This window comes from Alligator sinensis, unplaced genomic scaffold (genome assembly GCF_000455745.1).
Source record: "Alligator sinensis unplaced genomic scaffold, ASM45574v1 scaffold267_1, whole genome shotgun sequence".
NCBI lineage: Eukaryota > Metazoa > Chordata > Crocodylia > Alligatoridae > Alligator > Alligator sinensis.
In genome coordinates, this window is record NW_005842100.1 from 1,799,225 (window position 1) to 1,814,901 (window position 15,677).

Below are 15,677 nucleotides of genomic sequence, written 5' to 3' on the forward strand. Positions count from 1 at the left end.
GAGGCACTGCAAACCACACATGCACACTTATCTGGACGCACCTTTGTGTTCAATTCTTCTCATTCCATGAAATGAGTTTGCAGCAGCCAGAATGTTACTTTTGATCGTGTTAGGACTCTGTTGTATAACATTTTTTTTCTGTGTTGTAAATGCTGCAGGTTTAGGGTTCTAATGCCAATGATGAAAGAGGAGTGATTGGTTACAACTTGCTGTAATTAACTGGTCTTTACCTTTTAAAAAAAAAAACCCAGGAAGTTATGCACACAATGTGTTTAAAATAAAAACCACAAAAACATAATTCAGGTTGCGAAGTCAGGCAATTGAAAGTTGAGAAATATCATAGTTGAAGTTTCCTGAAGAGCCCTAATTCTTTTCACCTGTCGTGTGTATGATGACAAAGGTGTTTAAACAAAGGTGTTGCCTACTATTCTTCCTCTGGATGCCTGCCTCAGAAAATGAACACAAGAGAGGGCAATATTGAGGTTACACAGATAACTGTAAATCTCGGCTTTCCTTATTTTTGTGTCTGACCATACAGTCTACAGAATATTTTTTAACATACTGTTTTTCATGTGTAATATGGATTGTAGGACAATTCCAAAATGACTCTGGTCCAGAGGCTCTGATCCAGAGGGATGCACCTTGTAAGACCCAAAGGACCCGAATGTCTTATTACTGGCTGGGTGCAGATGTTACATTTAATGTGTTTTCAAGCATGCAGAAAGTGCCTTACAGCCGTAACAGAATAAATGTTCATAGCACATAAAGCACATTAAAAATGGTGGATCCCGCTCTAAGTTTAACTCTGGATGGATGTGTACTAACCTAAAGCGCTTTCTGTTAGAGTGCTTTATTGAACGTCTGTGCCAGATCACATTAAGAGTTAACTTAGAACGTGATCACCACCATTCCAGGCAGCATGACACAGGGCTGCGCTCTAGCTTTGGGCAGAGATCCTGTGCTCTGCCCAAGCAGCTGCCAGGCCACCCCCTCCCCCCTTTGATCTGAGTCAGTGACAGCCTCTGATCCTAGCCCTGCATGCACCCTGATGGGGGAGGAGGGGGGGGAGGGATGGGGTGGCCACCTCTGGCCCTGTAGCAGACCACAGCCCAGAAGTGGGCAGGGGGGTGCTGCAGGGGAAGGAGTCTAGTGTCTTACTCCCAGCAGTCACTCTAACTAGGCTGCAGTATGCCACTGCTTGGCCGGGGGGGCGCAGGGGAAGGGTTTCAGGGTCTCTGCCCCACCCCCCACCTGCCTGGTTGGGGCTGCTACAGTGAAAGGGTTCCTAGCCTGCCCCCCTGCCCCGACCCCAACCAGTAAATTGTGGGGGGGCCCTTGCAGTCCTTGCACCATTTTCCCCCACTTTTCCCCCTCAGCCACTGCTGACAGTTGCAGGTTGGTGGGGGGCATGGCTGGGGAGAGGGCTGCTCTGGCAGCCTTCTGGGAGGCATGCAGGAGCGCCCCCAGTGGCCAGTGCAGGCAAGCTGCAAGCAACAGTAAACATCTGTTCAGTTGGCTCCTGCTCTAGTTTATTGCACTTTGTGTAAAGCATGATAAGTTTGAGCACCTCTTCCAGGGGCTTTTTGAATGTCTGTACTTAGCAACTCTCTCCTGACATAAGTAGTAAATGCAACTGTTACATTCCAGATCAGGGCTTGCAATAAAAACAAAATAAAATCTCTCTAACTTCTATTAGCGCTGCTTAACCAATATAGCTGTAGAAAGAATGAGCTGGATTATTTCCTGGTTTGTGCGTCATCAACAGAATTTACCTCCAGTAGACTCTCACTGTAATTTTTTTGTAATTGCTAGAGATGAGGTGTGAACCAGAGAGAACAGAGATAGATATAGATATAGTGTATGTGTATTATAAACATATATGTATATACACACACATATATATAAAGCTCTGTTCATAGAAATACATATAGATACAGATAATTTATTTTATTTTATTCTATTTTTTTGGAAGTGGGGGCAGGTTCCAAGTGGAGCCTGTAGTGGGTGGCAATACCCAAAATGAAATAAAAATTACTTTTGAAGTGAAAAGTTGAGCTAATGCTGTATGGCATCATGATGGCATAAATATATTCCTTAGAATTGCTATTCAGAAGATTAAACTGTAACATTTTAAAATGCAGATCCAGTTTTCAACAGTGGGTGCTCCAAAAAATTAATCCGTATCCCCCATATTTGGATTCTTAGATTAGTCCTGTATGAGAACATGTGGACTGTGAATATTCAAAATAAAATAGATGCATTTTATGTTAGCATCAAATATTGGATTGGACCCTGAAATTGGGTTTGCTCCCCAACTGTCACAGTAACGACAATTTTATTTTTTTTCTTTTAATAAATAAGCAAAAGTTGTCAATAGAAAATATTTTAAACTAATTTAGTGCCTTCATTGTTGTCACTATTGTGGTTCTGTCATGTCATTGTTTAACATTTGAATATGAACAGCTTAAATCCCTGAATATTGGAGCGAGTGCCATTTTTGCCCACTAACAAGGTTTTAATCAAGGCATTGAGCAGCTCTAAATAGTCCTTTGCTTTTGAATTTGCATATCAGGAGGGGGCTGGGAGCATGAGTGGGTGGATGTCATGTCCCAGTGATTAATGATCTCTAGGAAGCCGAAAAGAGGAGAGTAATATACGCAGTATTTCTACCCCCTGGAGTAGGAATGCAAACACTATTGTGCAGATCTGTGCATAGTCACTGACTTCCTGGTAGCTAGAGAATTTCATACACTCCTTTACCACAAATAAAACTGTCAGTGAAGTGACAAAGATCAGAAACCCGGGCTTCGTTTATTGAAAAGAATAGCTCAGGCACAGTGATCCAGAAAATTAATTTTGTAGGTGTTTGGGAACTTGGTTGTTTAATAAGAAACTAGTAAAAATAGGACTTTCTATGAAAAGGCTGAAGGCGCCAAATATTTGTTGAATTTAAATCTGTTTTGTTTTTCACTATTTGTGAGTTATTAGAAACTGGTTACTCCAAATAACTTAAAAAGAGATGCGTTTGAAGGGAAGAAGAAAAGCTTCATAACCAAACACAATTTTTACTGATTGGTTGCTTAGAAAATGAACAAAGGATTGCAACAAATACACAATTGTTTACATACATACACAGTTTGCAACAAATATACAATTTCTAGTGTAAATTCATAACTGTATTGTGTGGTTAACTTAAATCTTAGTAGAATAGAAAGCAAACAAGCTTGTTTCACTAGGACCATATTAGAACCATAATATTAAGTGACATAAGAACTGCAGGCAAGATTCTTTGAGTAGATGTGATATCTTTTATTAGACCAACTGAGTAGTTGGGGGAAAGTGCTTTACGAGGTTTCGGGCACAAGTACCCTTCTTCAGGCTTAGGGAGACTCTGCTCTGATGTTTGTCCATCACTAGAGAAATATTTTGTTCATTTTAACATTAGAGAGGAACCTCTAAAAACTTGGTGACTAATCTTTGCCTGAGGTTTGCAAACACTAATATTCTAGTGAGTAACAAAGTTGTTCGAAGTCTCTTCAAAGCGTACATGTGCAACCTGCACTATTCTGCAATTCATCAACAACTCTGTTCTTGATAAATCACTTACATCATTGATAAACTCTAGCTAGGCATCAGCTTGCAACTATAGAGAGAATGCAATTATTTAACCCCTGAGTGACATATAGTATCATGTTAGGGAAACATAAAGCCAGTTGAATGTTTTTGTTGTTCTGTGATAAGAATGGTGCTCACTGATGGCAAGGGTTTTTATTCACATGTTAAACCCAAATCTTGTGAAGTGCCAGCTACATTACAAAAAGACCTGGGAGTGTCATTTAATTTTGAATTGAACAACTTTTAATTTCCCTTAATTGACATGTATTTAAAAAATGTAAAACACAGGCTAGTACTTGAGACCCCAGTGAGGATCTGCTTTAAAGCGCCATTGTATGGACTTTACTCATGTTTAAAACAACTTTCCCCCATGAGTTGTTTGCTCAAAGACAGCAAGGCTATGGGTAGAGTCATTGCTCAGTGTTAATTGGAGTTGAGCCCTAAGGTTTTCTGCAGCTATTCTAAAACTGCGTATTTAAAATTCAGGAGTTATTACTTGTTTGATTCTTTTTTGTTTATAAAAAAACAAACCCCTCCTTCAAAATGGACCATTTGTTATAAATAGAAGTACTCAAGATGCTGCATATATTAAGGAGGAAACAACACTGTGTATTTAAAATATTCTGCCAGCATGCCTGTGTACCATGCAAGCATTGTAAAATTAAAACTTGCGTATTTGAGAAGAGGGGGGGAAAAAAGAAAAGTCTGTGGGCAATGCAGTCAATGTGAGATTTCCCCCTGCTGGTCTGCAGCCTCAGTTGCTGAAACGCATGCTGAGCACATGCCTACTGACAGATATGATATTAATGCAGCCAGATCAAGAAACCTGTATGGTGGCCTTTCTTGTTCTTAGAAACACAGGTGAAAATCACCTGTTGGGCAAGAACATGTAATCTTGTATGAAATGACAGAGAATTAAAGTTATTTTTAAAGATTGTGGTTGTATGAGCAACTTGAAGGGCTCTGTTTATATTTTTTCCATTCCTTACACATCTGAGTCATGTTAGTAGTGTGCTATAAGCATATATGCTACGATGTCCATGGGTGTTAGTACAGCATCAGAAATGCTGTTAGTACTGTAGTAATATTAACTACCTAATTATAACATGTATACCTGTTCCTAAAGAATTCAAAAGATTACGTAACAAATGCTAATTTGAAGGACAATGCATATTGGGTATACCACATTCCGTTGGGGTGAAAATTGGTATTATTTAAATATTTGTTTTTAAGAATTCCAGGCTTCATTTTAAGAGGAGCCATTGAATGACAGTAACAAGGTTTTAAAAATCTTTTCCAGCAATGCAGTCAACCTTTTGAGCAATGTTCCAGTTTCTTGCTTGGATGTTCTTATTAGTCCATCTTCTGAAGAAGAAACAAATTTAAAATACAATGGTATGAATATGGATGCCATTCAAGTTTTACTGGATTTCATGGAGAAGAGAATAGACAAGGTATGGATGAAACCTAAGAATTCTTGAGAAAAGGGACCTCTCATTCACTTATAAGTAGAGATTGAGTCAAAACGCTAGATCTGTACACTTCCCCCTCCTCCAAAATCTTAAGCCTTCATGAAAAAGGATGATGCAAAATGAAGAAATCTGGCAGCTCAGTTTCATCCTAGAGTTTGAAAAGATCCTATAACTGTAGCTTATTTAACTTTATTCATGCATTTGGAATGCTATGCTAATAAATTTTATTAGAAATATCAGTTAAGAGATGCATGCTATTCAGAAATAAATCCTCTATATAACTAATATAATATTTAATTAAGACGAACTACACTTTTAAGGTGGGAGTAACTCTTCTTAGTTATTTCAACAATGTTACAAATGATGGAATCAACTGATTTCCAACTATTCTTTCTTATTATGTTGAACTAAGGTTCCATTAATACAGTTCATGTCTCTCTTTCCTAACCACTATTTTATTAAATTTTATTAAGAAAGTTTTTATTTTTGTTAAAACTGAGCGGGTCTGATTGTGTGGAAAACCAAGGTGAACAAATTCTTGGTCAGGGACTTTTTTCAGTGAACTCAATTCTGTACTTACAGTCTTGATTCGGTGTTCACTGAAGTCAAAGAAATTCAATCGTAGAATAGAATCATAAAACAGTAGGGCTGGAAGGGAATTCAGGAGGTCATATAGTCTAACTCTCTGCTCCATGGCAGGATCATCCCTGTCTAAAGCATACTAAGCATTTGCCTAAGCTGTTCTAAAGAACTTATAGAGATATATATATATCCTAGTGGACTCCAAGATGAACATGAGTCGGCAGTGTGACGAAGCCATCAAAAAAGCCAATGGCACGTTATCGTGCATCAGCAGATGCATGACGAATAGGTCCAAGGAGGTGATACTTCCCCTCTATCGGGCACTGGTCAGACCGCAGTTGGAGTACTGCGTGCAATTCTGGGCGCCGCACTTCAAGAGGGATATGGATAACCTGGAGAGGGTTCAGAGAAGGGCCACTCATATGGTTAAGGGCCTACAGACCAAGCCCTACGAGGAGAGACTAGAGAAACTGGATCTATTCAGCCTCCGCAAGAGAAGGTTGAGAGGTGACCTTGTGGCTGCCTATAAGTTCATCACGGGGGCACAGAAGGGAATTGGTGAGTATTTATTCACCAAGGCGCCCCCGGGGGTTACAAGAAATAATGGCCACAAGCTAGCAGAGAGCAGATTTAGATTGGACATTAGGAAGAACTTCTTCACAGTTCGAGTGGCCAATCTTTCCTGCTTATGCAGGGGGTTGGACTCGATGATCTATTGAGGTCCCTTCCGACCCTAACATCTATGAATCTATATAGGCAGCCTTTTCCAATAATGAACTGTCCTCATAATATGAAAGTTCTTCCTAATATCCAACATAAATTTCCCTGGCTGCAGTGTAAGGCACTGCTCCTTTTCCTGTCCTCTGCAGTCACAGATAATAGTTTCTCACCAAGGCTGTCCAATTGGCAGCCCATGGGCTCATGTGCCCCATGAAGAGTTAAACTGTGGCACCTGAGCTCCCCATGGGCACTGCTCCCCTCCTTGCTCTGGCTGCTCCTACAGGCTCCCTTTGCTATCTGTGGCTTTCACTTCCTGCCCCTACTTCAGAGGATGGGGCAGGACAAGGTGTTATGCCTCAGCACAGCCTGCAGTGCTAGGGAGCCTGCAGCACAGTACAGCAAGGGAGCCCACAGCCAAGGCAGTGGAGGGGAAACTGCCTGCTTGCGTGTTGCAACAGGGTTGGGGGGAGATACCCACCCATGTGGTACTGGCAGAATTTGCTGCTGAGGAAGTGAGGAGGGGCTGTGGACCCTGCTGGGTTGGCCATGCACCTGCTATATGCCTGGCATAATCACCTGTACATGCAATTGTAGGTGTCTAGCATTGAAAATCTGGTTCCTTGTTTTTTCCCTTGTATGTAATGAAGAAGATTGTTATTCCTATTTTGGTGGCTAAGTATGGGATTTGATTGAAAGGGCTGTTATGTTGTAAAAGGAAAATATTTATTCGTATCCATGAATTATGAAATCTGATGCTTTATTCACGTGTTGATTTATTTTTTATTTGATTCCATTTTAGGGAACCAGTTACAGGGAGAGTCTCACCCCAGTTCTCAGTTTATTAACAGAGTGTTGCCGAGTTCACAGGGACATCAGGAAGTTCCTTAAAGCTCAGGTAAGATATTGATTTAGAAATCATAATATAAAGCTAGTGGCAAAATCTTTCAGGCTTGTCCACCTCTGTGGTTCTGATACTTTAATATTGTATTCCCTCCTCCCCACTTCCTTCCCCCCCCCACACACACACACACATTCTTTGTATTGGGAACATTTAAATGAAAAGTAGGTGTTATTTTAAGATGCTTTCTCTGGCTGCTTTTGTCCAATTCAAACCTATGTTAATTTGTGATTTATCACTTATTCTATTGTTCTTGCTCTCTCTCTTGCACCCATATTAAAAGAGTGTTACTCAAGTTTGAGTCAAGCCCTAAAACTTGGAATGCTAGAATTCAGATTGACCGCTAAGGCCAAACTTGATTGGACAGGCTGAGGACTTACAAACAATCACTATACAACCTTGATTTGTCCCTAAACAATCCACCCTGTGCAGTCTAAGAAGTAGGGATCCTATGGGAAAACTAGGGTACATCCCTATGATGCAAGGTAGGAGTATGCTGAATACTATATCCATGCCATGTTTGGTAGCTCCTGAACTGGAAGCAGGATTAGCTGCATTAACGTATTTGCTGTGAGCATACCAATAAGTGCTGCCAAGAGTTGCACTCTTCTACATCCAGTCTCCTTGCCAAGCTAGCTGGTTTCTTTGTCTGAGCTGCTCATCCAGTCTGCCCCTCAATCCTAGTCTTGCAGTTGCAGGACCAGTGCTGGGAAATAAGGATCTCTCGGCACCAGCCCTATGGTCGTGGAGCTGGCGCTGAGAGGTAAGGATCTCCCAGCGCTGGCCCCAGGATCATGGAGCTGTCACTGGGAGATAAGGGTCTCCCAGCCTGAGCCCCATGAGTTCAGGCTGGGAGATAAAGGTCTTCCAGCACTGGGCCCATGGTGCGGAGCTGGGAGCTCCCTGCTGGTGGGGGCTGGCAAGCTCGTTCCCTGCCCAGCTCTGTGAGCATGGAGCTGAGTGGGGGAAGAAGCACCCCAGCCTGTTCCCCACCCAGGTCCGCACTGGCAGAACTTAATGGGGAACAAGCTCCCTAGCCTGTTTCCCACCCAGCTCTGTGCTCATGGAACTGATCAGGGAACAGGCTCCCCAGTCCCTGCCCCACGTGTAAGGTGGGGGCTGAGAACTGTCCTGGTTGGGGGCAGGTCCCAGCCCCGTGCTGTGATCAGGTGACCAAGGCACAAGGCTTGGAAAGAGCTGCAGGTGTGGGGTTAGGTCCCAGCCCCCTGCCCCAATCTGCTGGTGGCGCAGCTAGCAATGAGCTAACTGTTAGCTGCCCAGCCAGTGGATTGGGGCGGGGGTTTGGGACCTGCCCCTCCCCTGCAGCTCTTTCCAAGTCTCCTGCCCCTGATCAAGGAGCCAGGGACAGGAGCTCCTTGCTGCTGGGACAGGGGGACATTGTCCCCACCCCAGCAGCAGGCAGCCCTCAGGGGTAGGCTGCAGCCAGGAGACAGCTGTCTCCTAGCCCACTGCTCCCTGCCAGGCCCTGGCCTAGCACCCAGTGGGAGCCTAGAGCTCCTCCTGGTGGCAGCAGGGGCCCATTGCAAGGCCCCAGGAAGCAGGAGCAGTTTGCTGCCATTAGCAGCAAATCTGCTCCCACTTCTCTGCATATGTAGACGCCTGCCCAGGAGCGTTTACTCGGGAGTAAACTGATCCAGGATCAAATGCATGTGTAGACAAGCCCAGTGAGGCCAGAACTCTCAGATTTTAGCTGGTGAAATTTACGAAGTACTTTATTGCATGTGTGGAAACTGAATTTTCCAAGGCTTTAAATTGAGCTGCAAAGGGTTAAATGATTTGGCAGAAAATTCAGGGGGGAAGGAGGGATATCAGCTTGATGCAGACAGTCAACACGTAACCTCTCAGCCCCAAATGGTTGAATTTTGCCAATAATATAAGCAATTTTAAAAGAATGTCATAATGGGAAGTTGAGAGCAGCCTTAATTAAAAAACAAAACAAACAGATGCATCATCATTGTCAACTATAAGTCAAAGAGGTGCTTTTAAAAATCCATGATTAAGAAGTGCAGATTTCCATAGACTTTTACCGTCATCTGTATGTCCCATCTGAAACTTCAAGTGAGGAATAACAGCAGAGCCAAATGACATCTTAAAAACAGAGACTCCATCTTCATGCATGTGTATCGCCAAGAATAACATTTGAGAAAATAGTACAAACAAGCAGTATGTTTATTAGAGATAAGTAGAATTATCTGTAAAGTATTTCAGAGGAACTTAAACGCATCTGTTTACCAGGCAACTCTTTTTAAGGAGGTATATTTTTTCAAATTTGCAGAAACTCACTTGGAGAGATATCTGATAGCAAAGCTGTTAGCTAAAATTCTGGTTTGTGTTTGGATTTTTCAAAGTGTTTTAACAAGTCTTCTGTATAACCCACTGACCACTCTAATGATGTAGTAGCTTATTTGGGTTCAATTTTCTTTTATGTTTATGCCAACTGAAGTAGTAAGATGGATGATAATGCTCTTGTGCAGGTTATTAATCAATAGATATCTGGAGTAGCTATTAGTTGCATTAGAAAAAAGAGAAGATAGTCTAAAAGACAGTCAAGGATAAAGATCAGAGAACAGGATCCAAAGTATAACCTGGCTGGAGTTCATGGGAACTTTACAGAGGATTGAAGGAAGTCAGTGCAGCTGGCTGTGCTCTTCTTACCTTTGGAAGTTCTGCTTTATATTGTAGCCAGCCTACTTATCTAATCACTGCTTTTCTGGGTTGAGATTTAAGCTGATTGTACTTGCTCTCTTGGGAATAACTAATAACCTTTCCTTCCTGTTCACTTTGTTAGCTGCCGTCAGGAAAGAATTGCCGTGTTCACTTTCTCCTTTTCATGTTTCTAGGTATTGCCTCCATTAAGAGATGTAACAAATCGTCCTGAAGTTGGCACTACAGTAAGAAACAAACTTGTGCGCCTTATGACGCATGTCGACCTTGGAGTAAAGCAACTAGCAGCAGAATTTCTTTTTGTCCTTTGTAAAGAGAGAGGTATAAATCCAGAGTGCTTTATTTTTTCCCCTTTCCTTTTATCCCAAGAAGTCCTTAGAAAGATATTCCCTGTCTCTGCAACCATTACAGTTTCTGACGTGACCATTAGTTTAAAAACTGTTAAAATAATGCCTCTGGCTTTGATAATGTTTAGGTTGAATAGAATTGAAGCAGCTCACTGAATGAGTAGCTATTCAGTGATTGGAAAAGAGTGGCAAACTGACCAAATATGAAATGAGTTCATGAACTCTCACAGTTGTTGTCAGTGACTCTAATCTTTGACCAGTGGATGTTGGAAAGCTGTTTTGATCCTTTGGAGTGTGCATGTGGGATGAAATTAAAAGGCCCAACAGTAGAAGCTGCACTAATAATACTTGAGCAGCTATGGCTACAGTTTCCAAATGGAGCCAAAGGAAATTCAGCAAACAAACCTTGTTTGACTTTCAGTGGGAGGTTCATTCCCAACTTTTAGGCATCTTTAAAAATTCCAGCCTTCATTCTTCATCAGTCTGTATGCAGCATTTTAATCTTGGAAGTCCTTTTACCAGTGTTAAGTGTTAATCTAACCATCAGGGCCCAGTTAGAAAGCAAATTGTTCTCTTATTTCTATTGATGAGGAACCCTAAATACATAACTATTGGATAGCTGATGTGTGGCAACTGTTCATGTGTCTAACACTCCTGGTAACCAAAGCTAAAACAGTTAAGCTTAGCCTTACCATACCACAGAGGGGTGTCAGTGTCAGAACCAGCATTTTGAATTTTTGGATTCCTGGCTTCCTTGCTTTTCTGCTGGACTGTACCTTCCTCTCCAGGGTTAGGATATGGATCTCTCCAGGGTTAAGGTATGGATAGGTAATCAAATTAAGTGAGTTGGATAGGGAGGTCTTGCAGTGGAACATCTAACTGCAGTAACTGTTCATGTGCCCATAATGAATGAAACGGCATGAATAAGTTGCACTAGTTTAGCTTTCCCCAACCAGGGCTTAGCTCTATGAACATTAGAACTACCACTTGCTGGGTCAAACCATCTTTCCCAGTATCTTATGTCACACAGTGGCAGAGTAGATGCTGAAAGGAAGAGTTACCTGGGTAGGACCAGGGTTTCTTCCACTGTTCCCCTCTCATTTTCTGCATTTAAGGTCTAGGAAGTTCTGATCCAGACGCTGTACCTCTAACTCTTGTGCTCAATAGCTATTGATGCAACTTTCTGCCCAGAAGGTATCCAGTCCCTTTTTGAATATGGGTAAACTTTCAGCTTCCACAACATCTTGTGGCAATGAGTTCCACACTTTAATTAGAAAAAGAACTTCCTTTTGTTAGTTTTACACTTACTGCCTATTTGTTTCATTTTGTGACCCCTAGTTATGGACACATCAGCTATTTGGTGGTAAGCCTATTAACTTATTTTAATTTGATTGTAGGTCTATACTTTAAGAGTACATATTTTACCACTGACAGCATTATATTCACAGACAACCTAAATGTGCTGCCTTTTTATGACTTATTAAAGACAAAATAATCAAAACTGGAAGGTTTTATCAAAGTGAATAAATAAATCCCACTTCTAGCTTTAAATAAATGTTCAGATATTGTGTAGAGTAGACTCATCACCACATAAGTCATTTTTTTAAAAGCTTGATTCAAAGATAACACAAACATTGAACTTAATGATTCCACTAAATTCTTGCTGAGTGAATATCTGTGTGTCTCTTTGCAGTTGACAGTCTATTAAAGTATACGGGCTATGGTAATGCAGCAGGACTGCTGGCAGCAAGAGGCCTTTTAGCTGGAGGAAGAGGGGATCACTGGTACTCGGATGATGAAGATACAGACACTGAAGAGTACAAATCTGCAAAGCCAAAGTATAGTACTATTTATTTTTCAGTAGCTTTCCTCCTTTTTGCCTTTTGTTGAGGATCTGTATCATAACTTCTAGCTTTGGAGTTGTGTATGTGCTCGAATAGCTTATTGTTTTCCATAGATGCTATGAGGGTTTCCAGTGTTTGTCATTGTGATACAGTTTTTGTTGCATTCAAATGTGATCTTTTTGGTTTTTTTTGTTTTTTGTTTTTTTTGTTTTTTGTTTTTGTTTTTGGAAGCTGCCTCCATGATCTTGATTGCAACTAATTTGATAAGTGGTTGAGGAATGACCTGTTCCAGGTTGGGATGTTTCTGATTAGCCAGTGTTAGATGTGTGGTAGGGTGCCTTTTCAGTGGACTTTGAAGCACTGCAAGTTACCCACAGCATAATTTGAGCAGGGTTCACTTGTATTGTAGCTTTGCTTGAAGATATTAAGGAAGTGTCTACATAACACAATGCAGTGCCACGTAAGCTAGCTTGGCTACTGGCTAGCACTACATAACAGCAATGTGGTGCTGCTGTGGGGTAATTAGCCCTAGTGAGAATTGCTGTGCAGATCTAGCTCGGGTATCTCTGTGCCACTGCCCTGTGCCATAACAGCATTCCCTTAATTTTCTTGATGGCTGAAAAGCATAAATATGTGCAGAATTATTTGGGGGGGGAGGGGGTCCAGACTCGCATGTGTTGAAGAATGCATAGATTCAGCCTCTTCTGAACTTCTTTTTGTAACATTGCCTTGAGTTCACAAGGTTATAGCAGCAAAACTTTCACATTTTACCACTAAGAGGAAGAAAGGTGGAAGATTTCCATCACATGATTTTGAAGCCTTTTTTTGTCATGTTCCTCTTCCTCTTTTTCAAGAAGTTGACTTGCTTTCTCTCTGCCTAATTTAATTGTCTATAAATAGAATTTAACTGTAAAGTGTCAATAGTGGATTAATCTAAGGTTAATGTTCCACCCTGGTCATGTGAAAAGGGCTCTCAAGTGTGATATTCCTCCACTATCTTTAATTAATATCATTATTGCTCATTATTTAATCATTTGAAATGTGAATCAGCTCTGAAAAGTTGTATTTTTAACAATTGCATTGTGGACTCCTTTGCATCTATCTAACTTTCTTATTCAGTTGGCTCACAGTGAACACACAAACTGTCACAATTGTGGGTTTGGTATTTGATCTTGATTAAAATGGGCTCAGTAAAAAACAATACGAGAAGAAAATGAAAAAGTGAAAAGGCAACTTTTAAAGTATCTCAGCAAATATGTTCTTTTATTAGAGGATAAAAGGCACCGTCAGAAGTGGTCAGTATGTTTCAGAAGTAATAGCTCCAGAACTTTTACTGCATATGCCACCCCTGAATGGAAATCTTCTCTTGCGTCTTGGCTTATATGCTTAACAAGAGCTAGTGGGGCTTAAATGTTTGAGTATTTAATGAGATAAAATAATAATCACTTGAATGCCTACAAAATGGATATAAACCAAGACAGATGAAAGCTAGTTACAATCCTGCCATAAGGAGTTAAACAACTTTACATTGATATTAGGAAAGAGTAAGTTAAAATTGTTTACTGTCCTTCACCCTTTCATTCCCACCCCACACAAAAGTTAACCCTACATGTGTATAAATGATCCACCCTCCTTTTTTTTCTTTTTTTTATCTCCCCAGCATTAACCTTATCACAGGTCATGTAGAAGAGCCAATGCCGAACCCTATGGATGAAATGACAGAAGAACAAAAAGAATATGAAGCTATGAAACTTGTCAACATGCTTGATAAACTTTCCAGGTAGTGTAACCGCATCCACTAATTATAGGGTAAATGTGGAGTGCAATTGTAATTTCATTTAATTTTTTTAATGTGTATAAGATAAATCATGTAAAAGAGAATGGTATTAAAATATCAATTAACGGCAGAGAATTATGTTTTGATTTAACATGTCGGCTCTATTATTCACTGAGAGAGAGAGCAGCTTTAGTCTTGTGGCGATAGCTATCTCCCTCCTTGATTTAATATCTAGAAACTGATGCAGTATGCTTTGCATGGATCAGGAACAGTTTCTTTCTTCGTTATGGCCTACACATGCGCAAGGACCAGTTTTTCATGCCCAGTCTAATACTAATTAAGATCATAGTCAATGACCTGATTTGGAAGAGTTTAATCTGGAAATTTGAGGTGCTTCTTCAAACACATACCAGCCCCAATCCTAGTGACGCTTATGTATGTGATTTTCATTGAAGTCCGTGGGCTGTCCTTATGTGTAAAATCAATCCTATTGGCAGAACTGGACCCAGAAGTCATAAAAACACATAATATAGTATTCTTGGGTAACTTAAACTACCAGGATGTTTACTGGAAGATGAATTCAGCAACTCAAGTTCTTTATAAATCCGTTTATTAAACTTGTTTAAAAGATCAAGAATGTAGTGAGTGAGATGTGGGCAAACTTGGATTTTGCATTAAGCAATAAAGATTTAATTGGATCAGATGTTTAGGCAGGGAAAATCTAGATGCATTTGGCTTAAAAATACTATTACAATAATTTGTATAATTTAATATGTATATACTAATATGATATACTAATATCATCAAAGCAATTAGAGATTTACTGAAGGCAATAGTTAAGCATATACCTAATCTTAATAGAACTAAAATGTTGAAAAGTGAGGAAATTAGTGGACAGAGAGTCATAATAAAGCTATCTATGTATTACCTGATAATAGAAAAGAAAAACTTCTGATAAGAGCCAAGAAATAGAGTGAATTGAGTTTTTGCCATCGTTATAGATGTTCAGAAATAAGTTTTACAGCAGTTCCTCTTGGATTTTATCTAACCACAAACCTTCTCAATGCAAAGGGTAAAAGACACCTGCCATGGGGTCTACAAAAAAACAAACAAACCTGACAATAGTCCAGCAGCTGGTGTGCTCTGACACCTACTTATTCTGCTGACCAATATCCCCTCACTCTTGCCTTGTGCTTCCACTGTCTTTCAATTATGTCCACCTGCTGTCTATTTAATACTTAGATTGCAGGCTCTTCAGGGCATGGCATGTCTTTGTGTTGTGTATTCATAAGGTAATTATTATGGGAGTAGCTCTGAATCATGGTTTGAACTCGTAGGTCCTACCAGAAGCGTTTGAGAGGTCTTCCCATTTTTTTTCATATACTGAATATTTTTGATGTAGAATAGAGTAACAAGAAGCAAAAAAAATAGAAAATGAGACTTCTTTCAGGAGAATGGAATTTTTAAATAAAATGTAATAGAGTGCTATTGTTCAGTTTTATATAAACGTTAAATAAAATGGGAAGCTGGCAGTCTTCTGTCCTGGTTAGAGTAAGTGATATGTTTATGGTAGTTGGACTTTCTTGATTTCTTTGGACGATTGAATTTGTGCATTTGTTCATAACATTAAGTCTACAAGTCAGGCATTGTTTTTAGGTTGGTAATTTACAAATTAACATGGAGGACACTTGTGAATTAACCAGAAATTTTATGAAGTCAAGTTCTGTTTTGTTTTTT

General features: G+C 40.3%; 1 protein-coding gene across 1 annotated transcript in view; it reads left to right on the top strand.

Moving 5' to 3' along the window:
• The window catches only part of RIC8B (RIC8 guanine nucleotide exchange factor B), a 48,291-nt gene that overhangs the window by 23,081 nt on the left and 9,533 nt on the right, over positions 1–15,677 (top strand). Inside the window, exons 4-8 of the mRNA XM_025204903.1 lie at positions 4,916–5,069; positions 7,189–7,284; positions 10,149–10,293; positions 12,013–12,157; positions 13,824–13,943. Of these exons, the coding sequence (XP_025060688.1) occupies positions 4,916–5,069; positions 7,189–7,284; positions 10,149–10,293; positions 12,013–12,157; positions 13,824–13,943 (660 nt within the window). The remainder of the gene's footprint in view (positions 1–4,915; positions 5,070–7,188; positions 7,285–10,148; positions 10,294–12,012; positions 12,158–13,823; positions 13,944–15,677) is intronic.